The sequence below is a fragment of the Myotis yumanensis genome, unplaced genomic scaffold (assembly GCF_028538775.1).
Source record: "Myotis yumanensis isolate MYYU_CA2020_CCGP unplaced genomic scaffold, mMyoYum1.0.hap1 SCAF_16, whole genome shotgun sequence".
Classification (NCBI taxonomy): domain Eukaryota; kingdom Metazoa; phylum Chordata; class Mammalia; order Chiroptera; family Vespertilionidae; genus Myotis; species Myotis yumanensis.
In genome coordinates, this window is record NW_027223767.1 from 19,573,123 (window position 1) to 19,594,745 (window position 21,623).

The 21,623-nt window shown below is 54.3% G+C and overlaps 1 protein-coding gene across 4 annotated transcripts in view; it reads right to left on the reverse strand.

Moving 5' to 3' along the window:
* The window catches only part of ABR (ABR activator of RhoGEF and GTPase), a 188,960-nt gene that overhangs the window by 69,332 nt on the left and 98,005 nt on the right, over nucleotides 1–21,623 (reverse strand). For 3 of the 4 annotated variants that reach the window (XM_070393446.1, XM_070393447.1, XM_070393448.1), the window contains exons 3-4: nucleotides 10,744–10,842; nucleotides 1,558–1,743 (exon numbers count right to left, since the gene is read on the reverse strand). In XM_070393446.1, the coding sequence (XP_070249547.1) occupies nucleotides 1,558–1,743; nucleotides 10,744–10,842 (285 nt within the window). Of the gene's footprint in view, nucleotides 1–1,557; nucleotides 1,744–10,743; nucleotides 10,843–19,463; nucleotides 19,914–21,623 lie in introns of those variants that run through there. The other variant, XM_070393449.1, reaches the window with a different exon arrangement.

Consider the following 21,623-nt stretch of genomic DNA (forward strand, 5'->3'; position numbering starts at 1 on the left):
AATCAGAAAGAATGTATGCACACCTATGTTCATAGCAGCACAATTTACAATAGCTAAGGTCTGGAAACAGCCCAAGTGCCCATCCGTAGATGAGTGGATAAAAAAGCTGTGGTACATTTACACCATGGAATACTACGCAGCAGGAAAAAGAAGAATCTCTTACCCTTTGAGACTGCATGGAGGGAGAGTATCATGCTAAGCGAAATACGTCACTCAGAGAAAGACAAGTATCACATGATCTCACTCATATGTGGAATCTAAGTAACAAAATAAACTGATGAACAGAGTGGACCCAGAGACATGGGAGCATGGAACAGAGTGCGGAATCTCGGAGGGAAGGCCGGGGAGGGTGGGTGGGTGGGCGGTAATCAACCAAAGACCTTGTATACGTTTATGCGTAACCCATGGACACAGTGGGGTAGGAGGGCGGGGGCTGGGGGTGGAGTGGAGGGGGTTGATGGGGTGGGGGGGAAGAGGACATATGTAATACTTTCAACAATAAAGATTTTAAAATAAAGAAGAAGAGGACTGGGTAAGAGTGAGGGAGGAGGAGGCGGGGGAGGGCAAGTGCCAAGTGGGGAGTTTAAGGGAGTCACGGATGAATGGAGGATGGGATGGTGGCAGCACCCACCGAGACGAGGCAGGAAGAACAGCAAAGAACTTCAGAGACAAGGAGTTCAGTTTTGAACGTGCTGAGCTTAAAGCCCTGGGAGTAGTCAAGTAAGAGTTTTCTCCAGTGTAAGAAAGAGGCCTGTCCACTCAACCAGTCCCACCATCGCGGGTGGGGGTGGGGGGGAAGAGGAGGCGGAAGAGAGGCGCTGCTTCCCACCCCCCACCATTCACACCTGAGGACAATGGCCACTGACTCCCTTCCTTCCCGTTGGGCTGGCAGAGGTTATGGGGGATGAGCCCAGGAGAGAGCCAGGTGGGGGACCCGTGGTTCTGACCTGAGGGTCCTCCAGGGGACACAGCCAGACACAGACACAGACATAGAGCGAGGACAAGAAGGTGTTGCAGACGCTCTGGGAACTAGAAGACCTCGGCCAGCCTTTCCCAACACTAATGCTACCCCCTCAGCCTCTTTCCTCCCCTGCGACGCTGGGAGGGCTGGGCTCTCAGTGCTCTCCAGGGTCCTCAGAGCAGGCGGGAACTGACAGTCTCCCAACGGACCACGTCATTTCAGACACCGCGCTGAAGGGCGGCAAGTGCGGGAGGTCTCCGGTGAGCAGTCCCTGCCCATCCACCAGGCATGTGCCCCTTGGTCAGCTGAGGGATAGCAGACCTGAACCTCAGAGGGGAGAGAAACAGTCCCTGCCAGGAGCACGGATGCACACGGCCCGTCTCCAGCATCCCTAGAACATTCTAGACTTCACCAAGGGAGGCCGGGAGTCAAGGCACCAGGCCCACCCAGGTTCCCCATAAAGCAGAGGCCCAGGCTTCCCTCCAGGACTCGGGAAGCTTCAAGGAGACCAGGAGGGCGGGGCTGACGGGCCCGCACTCACACCAGCAGCTCCACCGAGGCCCTGCGGAGGGACCCTCTGTCCGCGGGACACTCACCAGCTTCTGGAAGAGGTGGCCCATGGTGACCTGGCTGTCCCACTGCTGCACCTTGGGACAGAGGTTGTCGTAGAACTCCTTGTGGATCTCGTAGATGTCCTGGATCTTGTAGAAGATGGTCTCGATCTGCTGGATGGTGAGCACGGGCTGCGAGGTGGTGGCTGTGGCCTTCAGGGGCTTCATGGGCTGGGAGAGAGGAGGGGAAAAGAGCGGCAGATAAACCAGAGCGTCAGCAGACCCAGGGCACCCATTATCCTCCCTTATGTCTGAGTTCTGCCTAGACCAGCGGTCGCCAGCCTTTCGGACCTCACGGACCACTGGTGGTCTGCGGACCACTGGTTGGCGTCCGCTGGCCTAGAAAAGGCTACGGACGGCAGGGCACCTGAAGTGTGGTTCGTGGGATGCAGCTGCTGTCACAGGCCCCAGCATGTGCAATTGCAAGGAGAGGGACCCTGACAGCCAGAGCCTGCCTGGCCCAGCAGCCCTGCCAGGCCCAAGGGGGGCACCAGGACACATTGCCTCCACCCCTCATGCCCTGAAGAGCCCGGCCTCCAGCCTGTATTAGGCTCGCTTTTTCAGTTTCATAGGATCCACATCTTCTTTCCACAATGGCCTTCTGCTCGGTGATAAGCTCTTGTCGCACTTCAGGGGAAGGGACCGAGAAAGAAAACATGATCCTAGGACTTGGGAGTAGAGTCTTGGAGAGACCCAACACCAGTCTCGGCTGTACTGATACTTCAAGCTCCCATCACTGAGTCTAGAGACAGCGAACAGGTGGCACACAGGCCACCGTCCCGCTCCCTGTCCCTGTGGCAGACACTGGTGGTCACAGTGATCTTTCTCACTGAGCCTGGTGGTAGTCTCAGACTCTTTCTCAATGCCCAGGTCGACATGTAAGATGAAACCTATCTGTCCTCTCTGTTGCCCGCACCAAGACGCTCCACGGCCTGAAGGCGGAGAGGGTGAGATGACAGGCAATAACTCAGGGCCATCCTCCGGCACCGGCTGGGAGCTGAAGCCATCCCTCATCTTCATGCCCAACAGGAGCACTGTGGGACAACGGGGCTTGTGTGTATTTTATTCAGTATGATTTTCTATATTTTCTAAATCACCTTCAATGAGTAAACATTAATTTTATAATTAGGATAAAAAGGTATTAAAATTCATAGCCTGGCCAGTGTGGCTCAGTGGTTGAGCATTGACCTGTGAACCAGGAGGTCACAGTTTGATTCCCGGTCAGGACATATGCCCAGGTCGTGAGCTCGATCCCTGGTGTGGGGCATGCAGGAGGCAGCCAATCAATGATTCTCTCTCATCATTGATGCTTCTATCTCTCTCTCTTCCTCTCCCTTCCTCTCTGAAATCAATCTATATATATATAAAGCCAGCATCCAGAATGCCGGAATGACCAGAATGACCGGTTGCTATGATGCCCACTGCAGCCTGCCAACCGGCCCAACCAGGGGCGGGGCCAGCCGGCTAACCGCCCACGGCCCCTCCCCTTGGTTGGCCCTGCCCCCGATTGCCCCCCCCCCCCCCCCCCCCGACGATTGGGGGTAGGGCCGGCTGGCCAACCTCCCACACCCCTTCCTCCCCTCTACCTCTCCCCCACCACCGGCCCGGCCCCAATCGGCCCCCATCGGGGTGGGCCAGCCGGACCCCACCTGTGCACAAATTCATGCACAGGGCCTCTAGTACAAACATATTCTTAAAAAACACTTAAAATTCAAGCTGAAACCAAACGACTGATCCTGAAGGATAAAGAGCTCCTCTCTGGTTGACCTTCCTTCAGCCCAAAGCCCTCCAAGACGCCCAGACCGCACTCCAAAGGCCCTCCAGGAGATAGGGTCTGAGAACCTGCCACAAAGAGAAGGCACGGGAGGGGCGGGCACGTTTCCCTGGGAGAGAGAAGCCGGAGCAGACATGCGGAAGTGTGGAAAGAGGCCCTTGACCTAGTCTGGGTCACTCTGGAGACCCAGGAACAGCAAGAAGTTACGGGGCAGTTCCCCGCTGTGTCACAGGGTTAGGTGTGAGCTTCTCAACAAGAGAAGCCTTCTGGCAAGAAATGGGCGACTCAGTGCTGGGCTGGAGGGAGCCCTAAGAGATGGTCTTTAAGAGATGACCACCAGCTAAGCTGGCCACAGCAGCCAGACTCCAGCGAAGCTCCATTCCACCCTCCCATCTGGTGGTGGCAGAACCCAAGTTAGTCCACAAGAGGAAGTTCCATCTACTCAAACACCCAGACAGTTCTCCAGCTTCTGGCTCCCTCATCCTCTCAGCTCTAAAAAAGTCCAGACGTGATGAAAAAGGCAAGAAAAAGCAGAAGCCCTCCTTCTGACCCTCTCAGCGCTGAAACCAACAAAGCCTTCATGTCCAGCTCCTCGCTAGGGAAGTCGGTGGGGTTCCCCATGTGCGGTACAGGCCAGGCAGTGTGGGTTTGAGTCCCGACTCTACCACTTAAGAGCTGTCGGCAAGTCACTTCTCTGGGCCTTAGCACCCTGGTTTGTAAAACTGGGATAACATTACCTTCTCAAGAACTCTGATGGGAAGATTAAAAGCCATCCTATCTCCTAAGGAGGGAATATGCTAATTGACTGCCCTGCCCTCAAAAACTGAGGAGCCCACAGCCAATAAGGAGGGAATATGCTAATTGACTACCACACCCTCAAAGATGGCGGTGCCCTTAGCCACAACATGGCCAGCAGGGGAGGGCAGTTGGGGGGGGGGGGGGGGAACCAGACCTGCAGGGGAGGGCAGTTAGGAGCGACCAGGCTGGCAGGGGAGGGCAGTTGTGGGCAACTGGGCCAGCAGGGGATGGCAGCTGGGGGCGATTGGGCTGGCAGGGGAGTGGTTAGGGGGTGATCAGGCTGGCAGTAGAAGCGGTTAGGGGCAATCAGGCAGGCAGGCAGGTGAGCGGTTGGGAGCAAGTAGTCCTGGATTGTGAGAGGGATGTCCGACTGCCAGTTTAGTCGAACATCCCCCGAGAGGTCCCAGATTGGAGAAGGTGCAGGCTGGGCTGAGCATGAATTTCATGCACTGGGCCTCTAGTTATTTATATAAAATATTGAGTATGTACCTGGTACATATAGAAGGCAATCAAAAATGTTAGCTGCTACGATTACTACTCACCCCACAAATAATGTACCAAGTGCCTAACAAAGTGAGACTAGACTGGGGTGGGGAGTTTGAAGGGGTGTGTCCCATGATTCACAAATCCCTGGCCCCATGGAGCCTCCCATCTAGTAGGGGGGACAGACAAGACACAAGGAAATTACCAAACACATAATCACACATACACACTGGGGGAAGGAGGAAGGGGAGGTCCTGAGGCACATGCTGAAGGGGACATTCACCCCGATGTGGAAGCAAGGGCAAAGGGGACCGTACTCCAGGCAGACTGCCTCAACGCCCAGTCCCAAGGCAGCAACAGGCTTGTGAGAGAGGAGCTGGAATACAGCCAGCGAGCCTGTGTGCAGTGGGCAGGGGGAGGAGAGAGACCCACAGCGGGGCTGGCGAGGAGGGCCGTGGCCAGATCATGCAGGGGAAGGAATGCGGCTTTTAAGCCCAAGCAGTGATCTGGCTTTCCCTGGAGGGGTTTAAGCAGGGGAGTGATGGGGTCCAATTTTCTTTCCAGGAGATTATTTTTATGACTCACGATCCTTGCTCTAGAGAATTCTCTATTTGGGTAAGCTGGACCAACACAAATGAAATATCTTAGTGGACAAAAGCAAGATAGGCCATTCCATGACTTGGTCTCAAGGTTGTGCTGGTGCAACTCGGAGGGCTTCACGGAGGAGGTGACAGGAACAGGCCTTGAAGGTTGAGAAGATCTGAGTAGGTGGAGGGGTGAGGCCTGGGTAAGCATGCCGGATAGGGAGACAGAAGGAACCAGGAGCCAGGAAAAAAGGAATACTGTTCTCCCAACGCCCCCATGAAGCTGTGGCCACCCTCAGCTTCATGGCTCCCAGCCCTCCACGAAGGATACAGAGTGGGCTCGCAGGATCACTGTCGTAATTTATCCTTATTCCCTCTGCCCAGGGGCCAGTGGAGGGGCCAAGTCACCACAGAGCCCCGAACCACTCATCCCTGTGCCTGCCATGGTCACCTCCACCTCCACGGAGGAGGGAATGAAGGAACAGGGAGAGAACCGTCCTGGGAAGACGCAGGAGTCAGGACTTCTCAGAAGCTGCTGGGGAAGCACTCATGTGCCACCCACGCAGGGACAAGACATAACAGCTCTGCTTCCTCCTAAACTTCCCACTCTGTCTACAAAAGGGGAAGAAATGGGCGCTCACCAGCAGTGGTCACACGGACAGGCCTGCACGGGCATTAGATGGCTCTCGGGACAAGGCTGGGGACCTTTAGTCTTAGCCCTGATTTGATTTCGGGGGTGGGGGGAGGGGGGCGGGCACTGGGTGTGTGTTCCTGGCTGGCTGGAGACCCTTGAAGGCAGTTATTATTATTATATTTTTTAATCCTCTCTGGGGATATTTTCCCACTGATTTTCAGAGAGAGAGGAAGAAGGGAGAGAGAGAGAGAGAGAGAGAGAGATACATCAATGTGAGAGGGACCAGATGGAGCCTACAACCTAGGTACATGCCCTTGACTGGACTCGAACCCGGGACCCTTCAGTCCTCGGACCAGCGCTCTATCCACTGAGCCAAACTGGCGAGGGCAGCAGTCATGTTTATCTGGTGCATCTCCAAATACAGGTCTCGGTGGTTCGGGTGACAGGCACAGGCCACCCAGCACCGCTCCTGTGCCAGAGAGCTGGCCTGCCAGTTACCCCGCTAGCAATCCTGCTGCAGGGGCTGGGGCAGGGGCTGGGACAGGGGCTCTCTACGCCGTCAGGGGAGAAAGGGAATCTTCAGGCGGATCCCCGAGGGGCCTCAGAGCCAGCCCTGGCTCTCTATTGCCCATGAGCGGCTTCTCAGGAAGACAGGCCGGCGGTTCAAACTCCCCATGGGGTTCACACTGCCATTTGTCTGCTCTGTCCTCCAGCCACCTGCCTTTCGAAACAGGGGAAAGGAGTCGGCCCACTTCCTCCACCTCCTATCCCAGAAGGCCTGCAGGCTGCCGGCAAGGCCTGCTTAACCAACCCTCACCTCAGCCTCCTGCTCCCTGGGGCCCAGGCAGTTGGGCATCAGTAACCTAGTTCACAGAGAAGGAACCTGAGCCCGCCCCAACTGCCAGAATGACAGTCTAAGGGAGGAGGGCCAGCTGTGGCCTGGGGTGGGGGTGCTGTAGGTGAGGGTGCAGCCAGATGCAGAACCCAGCTAGTTACTCAGGGGAGAGAGTGGGAGGAGGGAGGAGGGAGGAGGGAGGAAAAGGAGGAGAAGGAGGAGGAGGAAAGAGAAGGAGGAGAAGGGAGATGCAGAATGACACGAATTTGGTTTGTCTCCCTTCCTCCACCCCTTCCCCCAACCTCAGCCCAGGCTCTCAGGCCCACGCCACTTCTAATCTGAGCCCCCCAGGAACCTGGAGGGCTCCAGATGACCAGCCAGCACCTCAGGGGGCAGGAACAGAGGCTCCTGTGGGGTGTCCCCGTGTGTGTACACAGACTTAGGTACACACACCTCGCAGCTGGCATATCAGGAAGTGTTAAGCTGAGAACAATCACACCCCAAGAGCTGAGAGAATGGGGGTGGGGTGATGAGAAGATCTGGGTGTGGGGGGAGGAGGGAGCTCAGAGAGGACAGATTTCCTTCTCCTCTGAGCCCCTTTGTCAGCTCACCCCACAAAGCAAAGGGCTTAGCTACCAGGTAGCTGAGAGGGGAGGGCTCCCAGTTCGAGGAGGAGGGGAAGACGGCTGAGTCCTTATTTGGGAGGCAAATCATCGAGGCTGTAGCTGGGGAGGGTCCTGGCCCCTCTTCCTGGACTCTCCAGCCTCCAACAGGCCTCCTAGCTGATCCCGCCCTCCGTGGCCTCAAGAAAGAACCAATCAGAGGCCCAGGATGAGCAAACTGCGGGGAGAGGAGGGGTCTCGGCCTCAGTTTTTGCCTTTGGGGCAGGAGCTGTAAGGAAGGCGAGGCAGGGAGGGGAGTGCCTTGGCCCCTAAATCTGTAGTTATCTTTGCCAACAAACGGAAACTCAAGTCAGGCCCAATGACAGATAAGAAATGAGAACTGAGGCCTCCCCTCCCCTCAGGGAAAGGCTGTGTTGACAGAGACAAACAGGCCCTAACCTGCACTCTCTCCCAGCACTGGAGAAATAATAGTGTCAGCTAATACTTGGGCTCTTTCCCAAGAGCTTCCCCTACAAACTCATAGAATCCTCACAGCAGCCCCTTGAACAGTTAAGTCAGTGGTTCTCAGCCTTCTGGCCCTTTAAATACAGTTCCTCATGTTGTGACCCAACCATAAAATTCTTTTCTTTTTTTTTTTTTAATATATTTTATTGATTTTTTACAGAGAGGAAGGGAGAGAGATAGAGCGTTAGAAACATCGATGGGAGAGAAACATCGACCAGCTGCCTCCTGCACATCTCCTACTGGGGATGTGTCCGCAACCCAGGTACATGCCCTTGACCGGAATCGAACCTGGGACCCTTCAGTCCGCAGGCCGACGCTCCATCCACTGAGCCAAACCGGTTTCGGCCATAAAATTATTTTCGTTGCTACTTCATAACTGTAATGTTGCTGCTGTTATGAATCGTCATGTAAATATCTGATATGCAGGATGGTCTTAGGCGACCCCCGGGAAAGGGCCGTTCGACCGCCAAAGGGGTCGCGACCCACAGGTTGAGAACCGCTGAGTTAAGTCCTCAATGCCTTTAATAGGTTCTGTGGCTTTAAGCAGAACTAATTTTACCATCGGCTAATTGACATAAACAAGAGTTAAGTCTCTAGGCATCTCATCAACATTATAACGGGCACCTACTGTACTGATACTACTATACCCAGCTTGCAGATGGAGAAACCGAGGCGCAAACGTCCAGTAATCTGCAGAAGGCCTAGAGCTAGTAAGTAGTCAAGTGGGGATGGGGAGCCCGACCCTCTTCCTTTTTTTAAACTGGGGTCCAATGAAAACTGGGGTCCTTCCAAATATGTATCCTTTTAGTAACGACAACCTCGCCCCCGAATTTTGGTAGTTGTTCATAGTTTGTAAGGTGCATTTCACATGTGTCTGGCTGGTCACCTGCCTGTTCTCCCTCCTTCGGATAACACAGTGTGTCCAAACAAGATGTACACACACATTAACAAATGACAACTCAGTTAATTTTCATTCCTTTCCAGGTCTAACTGATTTGAAATAATGGGTGAAGCCAGGTTAAGTTTTAAACAAAGAAAATTTATCCTAAAATACTTATATATATATTTAAATATCTTTATTGATTTCAGAGAGGAAGGGAGAGGGAAAGAGAGATAGAAACATCAATGATGAGAGAGAATCATTGGCTGCCTCCTGCAGGCCCCCAACTGGGGATCAAGCCTGCAACCCAGGCATGTGCCCTTGACCGGAATCAAACCTGGGACCCTTCAGTCCACAGGCTGATGCTCTATCCACTGAGCCAAACCAGGTAGGGCCCCCCCCCCTTTTTTTTTTATCTTTTATGGGGATACATAAAAGATAAAGTTTATGGTACAAAACTGGCAACAGTCGACAAATTGAGGGTGCACGAACACCTAACACAATGATTTTTGATGTTTGGGATTTCACTGCTTCGTATTACCAGCAGTGCCTGGACAAGAATGGTCATCAGTTTGAAAACAGGCATTGACACAAAAAATTATTCATTTCTGTAGCTTCTTTTAAATTTTGAAAATGAGCTCTGTGCTAACAAACACTGACTTTATAATCATTGGACGTTGTATATACATTTTTGGGGGACACCATGTACGTATTTGAGTGCCTAAGCACCTGGCATTGTACCAGGTCCCAAAAAGGATCACCTGGTCCTCTCACCCCCACGGAGGAGAGAGATGGTAATGGTATTACTCTCATCCTCATACGGGGAAACTGAGGCTGCAAGAGATTATGCATGGCTTGCCCAAAGCCACTGGTTTTCAAACCCTACAGCACATGTAAAGAATAATATGGACCAGTATATACTGTACACACACACACACACACACACAACACACCACAAGTTTCATGATACGGTACTTATTATGTGACATGTGCTGGTACTTTCTTTCTCATTTGCATTTAAATGCTGGTTCAACCCATTCATGGTCAAGACGCCCAGTTTGTAAAAACAGTGCAATAAGCCTGTCATTAATGGCAGAGTCGAGTCTTGCCCTAGTCCTGCCCCAGACCAGAGTCCTCATTGGTCTGCCGTACCGTCCCTCACTTGGAAGCATGACTGTGCCTTCCAATAAACTCCCGGTGAGAATGACCACAAACACAGTCGGTGTGTTACGAAGTGTCTGCACATTTCAGCCGTTATCCCTTGGCCAACAGACGCCACGTCCCCTGGAACACCGGGTGACAACACCTTAAAAGCACAAACATGGGCACCTAACAATTCCTGTAAGAACGAGTGTCTATGGACCGAGAACTTCAGGTGCCACAATCCCTTCACCTTCAAATTCAGGTGCATCGAATAAGCGCTTTCTTCAAAGGCAGAAACACCTAACACCTGAGTAGTCCTTTTCCCTTTGGAAAACATTTTCACAGTATTCTGGCTTCACCCACTATTTCAAATCAGTGAAGCATTTTCATAGGATTCTCACAACAGTGCCTCGGCTTGGAGAGGAAGCCGAGGCACCGTCACCAAGGGCCAGGGTTCGTCTAACGCCTTGGCGCTGGCGTATCTCCAAACGGCAGAGAGCCCCCCACCTCACATTTCCTGCCCGAGAGCCTTGGATGGCGCAAATGGTTCACTCTTGCAGGAAGGAGGGAGGACTGGGACCAGCCCTGACAAAAAGGTCTCAACGTGATGACGGATGGAGAACTCCCAGGGTCCGGTGTGGAAGTGGTGGCAGACCCCGCCCTGGACAGATCCATTAGTACCGCCTGTGCCATGGTCATGGGTGATGGAGCCTTTGCCACCCCCAACCTCGTGGTGCCTCTGCTCCCGCCTCCCCCTGGGCAGGTAATGGAGGGTGGAGGCTGCGAGGCACAGGCCCTTGCCGGCAATGACCCCACTGCTAGTTCAGGTCCTCTTTCCTTCCGACTCCAACAGCAGTGTAGGAGCATGACACTGTCCAACTGGGGGACCCAGAGGCCCAGAGAATGTACTCACCAGCAACAGGGCCTCCAGCTGGTTGATGTAGATCTCCTCGCTGGCCAGGAACCCTGAGAGCACCAGCTTCCTCATCTCCAGGCCTTTCCCTGCTTCCACCTGTATGAGAGCAAACCAGAATCCTGAGCGGTCTGTCTTCTTCCTTTTATCTCCTCTTTCACTAACACTTTTGTATGGGGTAAATGCCAAACACACCTATTAGAGAATGTGGCAACTACAAAAATATAAAGGGAAAAACACCCTATTCCTACACTAGCTTCTTTTTTGTTTTGTTTTGTTAATCCTCACCTGAGGATATTTTTCCATTGATTTTTTTGATTAGGGAGAGGAAAAGAGAGAGGGAAAGACAGAGAGAAATATCGATGTGAGAGAAACACATGATTGGTTGCCTCCTGCACGGGGGGAGGAGCCTGCAACCAAGGTAAGTGCCCTTGACTGGAATCGAACCCGGGACCCTTTGGTCCGCAGGCTGATGCTCTTTCCACTGAGCCAAACTGGCTAGGGCTCCTACGCTAGCTTCTTGCTTTGTTTCTCTCTCATCCTTTTCCCACATTTCCTTATTTGATACCCATCCATCCATCCACCTATTCAACCTCATAATAGTGAGCAAGACCACAAAGGTCCTGGCCTCATGTGTGTGGGGGCAGTTTAATGGGGGGACGTAGTTAAGAAGGGAAATCAGAATCACGGCTGAGGCAGGGCATGCGACATGGAAGGGCACAGAAGGGGCATGGGGAGGCTCCCAGAGGAGGTGATCTATAAACTGAGAGGAGGGGTGGAAAGAATGGGATGAAAGTGGCCATGGGAACCCCAGCTGTGTGGCCTTCTGGCTGCACCTCTGACTTAATCTTCCTGTCCCCAGGGGTTCAAATTTGCAACAAAAGATGCTAGCTGTGGCCCTGGCAGGGTGGCTCGGTTGGTTGGAGCATCCTCCCCCTTCATCCCCCTACCCACCCACCCCCACCTCGGTAGGATGGGTAGGAGAGGCAAACAATCATTGTTTCTCTACTTCTCTCTCTCTCCTTTCCTCCCCCCTCTCTATCAATGAAAGCAAATCATTGGGTGAGGATTAAAAAATTTAATATAATAATAAAGAAAAGAAAGGGGTAACTAGCTGTAGGGCCCTCAATCCTAACCTTGCACCCCCTCCTATCATTTCCTGATGGCCTCATTCTGTATGGCACTGACCTCCCCGCTCCGTCTCTCCCTGTGGTGGAGATCACGCCTCATTTAGCTTTGAATGCCCATCTTGCTAATCTCTTACCAAGACTCTTCCCTTCGGTTTCACTCCTCCCCTCTGCGGTGGTCTAGGCCCTCAGCATTCCACTCTGCAGGCCGCCTCTTCTAACTGACCCCTGCCTCTCCCTCCTCCCGCCACTCCACACACCAGCGCCGGATCAATCTTCTGAGTACGCCACCTTCCACCTGATGTTTGTCAAGGACTTAAGTCAATACAGCAAAACGTAATTATCTGGGGATTCAGTTAAGTTATGCACTCATTTATTCACTCAACAAATATTTACTGAATGCTCACAGATAGAACAGGAAACAAACACACAGTCGTCCCTACTCTCATGTGGCTTATAATCTAGTGGGAGAAAAAGACGTTAAAAAGAAAACAAAAACCAAGTAAATATAAATGGTAACATGGGCCCCAGCTTATTTACTTAAACACCTTCAGTGGCTCCTAGTGTCTCTCCCTACCCTTCCATCTCCCCACAGCCATCGGATCTGTCTTCCCAACAGGCCAGAGGTGTTCCAGCCCCTGAGGGTGCCATCCCTGCTGCCTCAATGCCTTCTTCCACCCCGGCCCCTCTCTCGTCTGAACCCCACCTCCCCATGAAGGCACAGCTGCAGTCTCTCTGGCCTGCAGCGTCTCTTGTTGGAGTCTGCGGCACTGACCCTCGAACCTGACGGGTGCCCTGGTTCATGACCTGCCCGTTGGCTTCGTAGTCTCTGGGTACCTGCATCACACTCCTGTGCACTCCCTGGAGCCCAGCGCCACGTGACACCCCGAACACGTGGGCACCTAACATCATTTGGTGCCTCCTTGAGGTGGGTACTATATTTTCTCATTAAACACACAGAAATGAGCAAGACTTAAAAGAGGGAAGGGACTCACCCAGGGTCACAGAGCCAAGAAGTGGCCGGGATGGAATTTGACCCCAGGCCTGGAACAATGAATTCCGTGCTCTCCCACTGCTCGGATAATGTCCTCACTCATTCTCAAGCATCAGATGCTCACCTGGAATCTCAAGCAGATCCCTCTTGGGGCCTCAACAGCACGCCCTGAGCATAGTCTGGGAGAGCATGCGAAGCTACCAGAAATTTCCCAAGTCCGGAGAAGAGAGGCTTCCCCCCAGCTGCCTTCCCGGCCCTGGTGTGCTCACACGCTGGCTGACCAGCCGGCCCTTTCCCCAGGTGAGAGACTCGATGCTTGGCCTTCCATTCGCAAGCCCATGAGCAGATCTGAGCTAGAGGCTGCCCCACCCCACCCCACCCCACCCCATCTCTGGAATGGTATCTGACCCAGTGATAGAAGAACAATGTTATGCCAAAGAGGCCCACACCCCAACCCCCCAAACCTGTGGCTATGCGATCTCATATGGCCAAAGGGACTTGGCAGATATGATTAAGTTAAGGATTTTTAGATGAGTTATCCTGGACTCTCGGTGGACCGTTATGTATTACAAGAGTCCTGTAGGAGGCAGGCAAGAGGGTCAGGGAAACAATGACCACAGAAGGAGAGGGCAGGGAGGGAGGGACAGACTGGCTGCAAGACCGGAAGATGCCACACTGCTGGCTCTGAAGACATCCCATGAGCCAGGGAATGCAGGAGGCCTCTGGACCAGGGGTTCTCAACCTGTGAATCGCGACCCCTTTGGGGTCGAACGACTCTTTCACAGGGGTCACCTAAGACCATCAGAAAACACATATATAATTACATATTGTTTTTGTGATTAAAGACTATGCTTTAATTATGTTCAATTTGTAACAATGAAAAGACATCCTGCATATCAGATATTTACATTACGATTCATAACAGTAACAAAATTACAGTTATGAAGTAGCAACGAAAATAATTTTATGGTTGGGGGTCACCACAACATGAGGAACTGTATTAAAGGGTCGCGGCATTAGGAAAGTTGAGAACCACTGGTCTAGACGCTGGAAAAGGCCGGGACGGACACGGATTCTCCCCGCCAGCGCCTCCAGAAGGAATGCAGGCCGCTGGCCCTTGCAGACGTGTGTAAGTGAATAAACGTGCTGTCTTAAGCCACGAACTGTGTGGTCATTTGTTGCAGTGACATTGGGAAACTCGTATGGACGCCACGCTTTAGGGAAGGACAGCAGTTACTTATTGATGCCTTCCCAAGTACCAGGCACTGTCCTAAGTGCCTGCCCTGGATTAACTCACCGAAGTCCCACAACCTGGAAGGTGCTATCGTTATTCTCCCGAGTCACAGAGTGGAAACTGCCAGTGGCCGGAGCTGTCCACTGGCAGGTGGGCAGCACTCCCTCCAAGGAGCAAGATCAGAGCTCGGAGCAGGGCCCCAGCCTGACCCCTGGGAACTCTCCCTCCGTGTAGGCGGCCAGCACTCTCCTGCTGCACCCCGTTCCCCTCCTATTTCCTGCCAACCAAGGGCTTGTCTGAGGCCCTGAGCGTGGGGAACACTGTGAGCTTAACAGTAGAGCTGGCTGGACTGGGACCAGAGTGAAGACCTGGTGATTCACGGCCCCTGCCAAGCCTTCGCCCACCGTGGCGTGAGCCAGACCCCTGTGCCAGCCCCTTCAGCAAGACCCACTCCTTAAGAGACCCCCACCTCAGAGTCCAATCTTGAAAGGGCTTCCCAAAAGGGACCAAGGAGTCACCCCTGAGCGTCCCCACTCTGGGCCACATTCATTCTGAAGTGCGGGCTGGCATGAGGGTGGAGGTGATGTGACATTAAATCCAGTTACCACCAAAAACTTCTGTCATCTTTTCTTTGCTTTCCTCAGACCCATGTTCCTGGTTTAGAATGATCTGGAAATTCACAACTGTCTAATCCTCGTGGGGCTATTCTTTTATTTTATTTTATTTTTTTAAATTTTTTTATTGCTTAAAGTATTACAAAGGGTATTACATATGTGTCCTTTTTCCCCCCCCCCCGCCCTTGACAATCCCCTGTATTTTATTTTTTTTTTAATTGATTGATTTGAGAGAGAGGAAAGGAGGGAGAGAGAAACATCAATTTGTTGTTCCACTTATGCATTCATTGGTTGCTTTTTTTTTTTTTTTTTAAATCTGAGGCTATGTTTTTACTGATTTTGAGAGAAACATCGACCAACTGCCTCCCACCCATCCCTGCAGGCTCCCCAAGTAGGAATTGAACCCCTAATCCAGGCATGAGCCCCAACCGGAAACCCAAGTGCAACCTTTCTTTGGTGCATGGGACGACGCTTCAATCAACTGAGCCACCCAGCCAGGGCTCACTGCTTGGTTTTTGTATGTCCCTGACTGGGAATCGAACCGGCAACCTTGGCTTATCAGGATGACGCTCTAACCAACTAAGCTACCCAGCCAGGGCCTTTTCGGGGCTGTTCTTATCTCACAAAATGTCAGGGCTCAACATGAACTCATTCACACCTCACTAGGTGCCAGGTACTGGGAATACAAGTGAGGGAGACGGTTTCTGTCCCAAAAAGCACTCCAGAGGGGCCCACGTGCCCAGCATCTCCAGGGCAAGTTCTCTAAAGAGTTCAGGTTCCCCCAGCACAGGAAAGCTGCCCTCTCGGTGACACCATCCCCACTTCCTCCCCACGGGGAGCTTATGAAACGCGGCCCCGGTGGGCTCCTTCATCCCCAGCATTTACACAATCTGCAGTCTCGGTGGAGTCTGTCGGCCTGAGGGCCCCATATCAAGAGGTCAAGTCACTCTGGCAGGGACAGCATCTACCAGCAAGGCTTGGCCAACGCTGGCCTCGTCACTACAGTAGGGACTAAAACTAGCCCCTGAAGGTTTCGTTCTAGGCCAAGCCAAGCCAGTCTGTCCAGGAGCTGTGATCTCCTCCAAGACAGCAACGAGGACTGGAGAGGCAGAGCTGCCTGTGAGTCAGAACCGTAGGCCAAGCGGCTCCACACCCGCAGAGTTCCGCTCATGGACCACGCTAGTTTGCAAGGAGCACCCAGTGGGGTCTGCTCAGAGCAGGTGCCACTGCGCTTAGGAGCTGGGTCCCTGCCAAGCATCTGCCCCAGGCCAGCCAGCCCTTCTCTGGGTTGGGCCGATACAGGGACACCCACCACTCCCTCTCCTCTCCTCAGCGCTAGGTACCGGGGAGGTGTCTGTCAGCAAATTCCTCAGCAGAATAAAGAGCAGAGAGGACAGGGGCAAGTGCGGGGGGGGGACAGACGAAACCCACAGCCCACTCTCCTAAGGGAGGATCCCCCAAATCTTGGGCTCCCAGGTGTCTGAAGCTTTTGGCAGGCCCCCTGGGATCCAGCCACGTTTCCAAACCTCGGCTGTTCATATCCCACCTTTGCGGTTGTGTCCCACTCACATGCCCCCTGCACTATTATTTACTTAACATTGTTCTTTCTGACTGGCTTCTTAACAGCACAGCCTTATCCCATGTATGACATTTGAAATCACAGGAAAGATGTACAAATTATATTCTCCCTAACATACATTAAAATACCTACCTAACTATTCAAAGTACAAAATACACATCCAGGCGCCACCTAAAATCACCATATATGTGGCCCCCACTTCGGGAAACATCCAAGTGGGGGCCACAGGTACGGCCGGCCATCACTGCCCTGAGGGAGAAGAGACCTGGGCAGATGACACAGAGATCGACGCATTTCAGACAATCCGTTAAAAATCAGCACAGAATTACACCTGAGGGGTTGATCTGCATTATAAAAGGATTTGGATTCCTGACAAATGAGTTCCCTTAAATGGCAGCATTTATATCACAAGGACCCCATTAGCCCTCCGTACCTTTAAATAGAATTGTATCAAAGACTTTTGGAAAGTATGCAACACTTTACAGCTGGGAGGTGGTGTAGCCATCAGTATTCCCATTATTATTCATTTATAGATCATTAACGCCTCAAAGGGAAGGGTGGGCTGAAAGACACGGAACCTTCCCCCCTTTCCGCCCCCCCAGCTCTGGAGAAAATCACTGCCGTCTTCACATCTGTCCCCTAAGAAGATGAAGTTTCTTGGAAATTACACCGGAAACAGGATTGATTTATAGGCCTGGCATCTGGACACATGCTCAAGGAACATGACAACTATTTAAGGTAAGTACTCCTGAAGCAAAGTAATAGAAAAGAGAGACGCGTCTTGGATTCCTACCAGCGGCTGAAAAGAGTCTATCTTGCCAGAGCGTGCCAGGACGGTCCACAGCCCGGGGCCGGAGCGCACACTCCAGAAATGCCCCCTGACCACACACGTGCACCCAGTCCAATCCTGACTCAACTAGAAGTGATCTCTCCTCCTCTGAATTTAGTCCCCTTTTACCAGCACCCTTCTCATTGGCCCTGACTACTTTCTCATTATACTGCTATCATCTGTACACTTGCCCCCTAACCCTGAACTGTGAGCTCTCTGAGTTCATCTCTTCTCCTTGCTCATCTCATCTCCTCCCCCGGCCAGAAAGTGCTTTGAATAGAACACAACCTGACAGTGTTTGCTGAATGAATCAATGAGCTTGCTTACCATAACTCTCCAGCCACCCTGCATGTCTTCTCTCTCTAATGACAGCCTGGCCAGAAGGAAGGCATCCTAGAGGCATTCAGGATGAGACAAGAAGCCTGGAAACCCCCAATACTCGTGAAAGGCCCCCCCACCCCCCCGCCATGCTGGAGACAAGTCCAGAACCCTGAGGCAGCCAGGCAGAGGGGAAGACTCAGAGGGAGCGGGAGGCGTGGTGTTTTGAGTGTGAGATGTGTCCAGGACCTCTTGGTATCCAGGTGCTGTCTCCTTATAACACCTCTGAGATGGAACAAGGCCAGGCACATGGTACACCCTCTGCAAGCCCCATCGAGCCTCGCTCATTCCACACATTCACTGGGCACCAGCCAAGCACCAAGCACTGCACAGCATTCCACAACGAACACCATGTGGCCCTTGCCCTCAAGAATAGGATAGAGGAGGCAGACGTCTCAAGTTCCAAGCAGAATGAAATACGGGCTGCGACTCAGGTATAAGCCAGAGTCCGGAGTAAGGGTGGACCCATACCGCAGCATGTCAGCAGATCCCATCTGTGCTGGGAAGGGTTTCTCAGAGAGGGTCCATTAGGAACCCCACACTCTATGTTCTTGGTTTATAATCACACTTTTCCCATCCTGCTTCTGGTGGGGAGGCTGGTCAGACCTAAGTACAGAGGCTTTCATGGGCCCAACGAGGAACATGACTTACCCGCCAGGCCTCGGAGCTGGCTCCAGAAGAGAGAGCCGGGGTGGGGCACCAGCCACCACCCATTACAGCTCCTCACTGCTCTGCACCCAGGCCTACAGCTACGCTCCACCCAAGCTCCACACTTCAGCCATCTACCTTGGGCTGCAGTCTATTTTTACCTCCATTAGCTCCTCCTGGAAGCACACTGTAGCGTGGGTGGGGCAGGGCCGAGATCCCATCTTACAGGAGGGACACCAGGTCCAGAGAGGCTGGGGCAGCCTCCAGCCCACAGCAGCGCTCTGTGCGCCATGCCCTGGGGGTGCCGTGTAGCCTGGGGCCCACAGATAGATGGCAGCTCTATTTTCCGGCAGCCTGGCTTGCAGTCTGAGAACTCGCTGCCATCCTTTCTAACTGGCCTCCTTTCTGGCCGCAGACCAGCGAGGAGGTGAGCAAAAGGCTGAGGTTAGAGCTCTCAGGAGTGGGCTTAGGGGAAAGAAAGGAAGAAGGTCTGCGTGCCATGCCTCAGGCAACACAGGTGTGGCTTCTAGAGGGAGCCCTGCCCTGGGGAGGAGGTGCAGAGCAGGGGAAGATGCAGCCACGCCCCTCCTGCTCTAGCTTGAGGGCAACTTCTCTGACAGGACCCGGGCATGGCTGCCAAGGGTGCCCACAGCCTGAGTGGGTGGGCTGGGGTCCAGCAGATGCTTCCCGCCTCTGCCGCCTTAGGAAGAGCGCCTACCCCCCTGGCTTCTGCCTCTGAGCCAGCTGTCACCTTCCCCCTCTTCACAACTCCAAGCCTCTTCCCTCAAGGAAGCTCAGTGACCTCTGGTGCTCTCTCTCCCTCCCTCCAAATGCTCTCTTGCCGAAGCCCAGACTCACCAAGTCTCCTTGCTAGAAAGAGAGTGGCCCCCTTGGCCTGAACTTCCCAAGTGCACTTATCCCACTGTTGCCATGGAAACAATGAATTAAGGCCTCCTGGCTTCAAGTCAGCCAGCTCCTCCGGGGCAGCAGGCTCACACCACTGCCATGCCCCGCCAGGTGACTCATGTCACCGCCAGTGAAAGCCCCGAGCACAGCTGGCCGGGGTAAAGCCAGCTGCCACTCCCCCCCGAGGACAACTGGTCCAGGGGAGGAGGCAGGCACAGCACCTCTCCCCCAGGAGCAGCTGCCGAGCGCACAGCCCCTCTCAGCCCCTCGCAGGCATGCGCCAGTCCCTCTCGAGCTGAGCGAGGTTTGTGCACCCATCAGCCATTTCTGCCCGCACACCGCTTCGGCGGTTGAGAGCTGCTCGCCCTGCCCCCTCCCTCCACAAGCATCCAGGGCGTGTCACACTCCCACCTTCACAGTCATCAAGAAGGGGGACCCTGAGCCAGGGCTGGTCGGGGTTCCCAGCTCGCATTCCTCCAGGAGAAACACATCTTCATCCTCCAGAACCTTGTCCAAAAGGCCTATTGCCTCCTCTTCCTCTTCCATGGCAGCCGGAGCCGCGGAGGGCAAACAGGAAGCAGGGTCCACGCAGCAGTAGCAGTAGCAGCAGCAGCAGCCGCCGTCGCCGCCGCCGCCCCGGAGGGAGGCAGGCGCGCAGGGAGGGGAAGAGCGTGCAGGGCAGGCCTAAACCAGCATGCTGGCCGCCCCGGAGTCCGCCCTGGCACCTGGCCACCGGCTCCGGATGAAAGGCTCCATTATGCACCTTTTCCTGCAGCCGCGTCCCAGCCCTCCGGAGCGCGCGCGTCCCGCCCCGAGAAAGGGGAAACGGGTCCTCGGGGGCAGCCCCGCGGGCCTCGGCCGCCTCTCGGCGGGGCTCCCCGCCGCCGCGATGTCAGGGCTGTCAGTGGAGGAAGGCGCGCGGGCGGAGCGGGAGGCGCCCCTGCGCGGCCGCCGGGCCCTTCCTGCTGTGCGCGCGGGCCGGGCGCAGGCGGGGCCCCGCGCTCCTCGGCCGCCGCTCGCGAGGTCGGTCCCGGCGCCCCGCCGCCGCCGCCGCCGCCGCCGGCCCCGGCGATCCCGCCCTTTCTGGGCTCCGAGGTCCGCGTTGGCTCTGAATACACAGGAAATGCACAACTTGACTTGCGAGGTGGAGCCGTTCCCTCTGTGGTCACCGGGGCAGGCGGCTGGCGGAGGCTTCTGGAGCGCGGAGGAGGGGCGGGGAGGCCGCAGACGGGCCGGGCGCAAGGGGAGGTCGGCTTCCCAGAGACAGGCTTTATTTACAGCCCCTCTCCGGGGCCGGGCGGGAGCCGGCGGGGGGAGGAGCGCGGGAGCAGCTGCCCGCACAGCCTCGCGGCCCGCCCGGCCCACTGCGGTGTCACCTTGGATCCCCAGCAGCCCGAGCCCCCTTCTCACCTCGGCCTCAGGCTCTGACACCTTTGCGGAGGTGAGGCGGAGGCCTGGTGAGAAACCAGTTTCCAGCCCCACCTCGGGCTGGGGAAGAAGGCTTGGTGCAAAGAAGGCCTGACCTGCCTCGCCGCAACCAGCGGAAGCATAGGTACCAGCCAGGGTCTGCAGCAGGGGCCGCAGCGGGAGGTGCCCCATCTCCTACTCACAGATGCTGCTGAGATTAGCGTTCCGCCTCTTGGGGCTCTTTTCCCTCTAGAGGGGCCTTGGGCCCTATCCGGTTTGGCTCAGTGGATAGAGCGTTGGCCTGCGGACTGAAGGGTCCCGGGTTCGATTCTGATCAAGGGCACATGCCCAGGTTTCGGGCTCGATCCCCAGTAGGGGGCGTGCAGGAGGCAGCCGATCAATGATTCTCATCATTGATGTTTTTCTTTTTTTTTTTTTGGTGCCCTTGACTGGAATCGAACCTGGGACCCTTCAGTCCGCAGGCTGATGCTCTATCCACTGAGCCAAACCAGTCAGGGCTCATCATTGATGTTTCTATCTCTCTCTCTCCCTCTCTGAAATTAAAAAAAAAGAAAAAAGAAAAAAAAAGGAGGGGCCTCGGCCCAATAGACCCAGCACCACAGGAGAAGGTGATCCAGGACAGGGAGCATGGCCAATCCTGTCCTCCCCGCCAACCCCTGCTTCCCTTGGCTACTGCAACAGTTACAAGAGCTGAATCCATCTGGAGGGTAAAGGGCATATTCTGGTTCCCTAGCCTGGACTCAGAGGTGGTACACCCACCCACTCTCATGGGGGAGGAGTTTTGGGCAGGACCCGGAAGAACTCTTTCACAACACAACACCTAGGGCAAAGGTTGCAAACTCCAGCACCCATGATGGTGTAGATAAGAGCACCACAATAGTGTAGATAAGATCAATCAGCAAAACGAGCCAGGTGGGGGCCAGGTGAACTGAAGAAACAGCCACTCAGCTCCAGTCCAGCTGATGGCTGCCAGGGGCCAGGCAGGCTCAAGGCTGCCCCATCTTGGATTGTTAAGAGAAGCTGGAAATCTGGATTCTTAGGTGGTATCTCTCGGTTTTAAAATGACAGGAAAATTGCATTTATAAAACACCACAGTGCGGTCAATAATATTGTAGTAACTATGAATGGTGCCAGGTGGGTGCT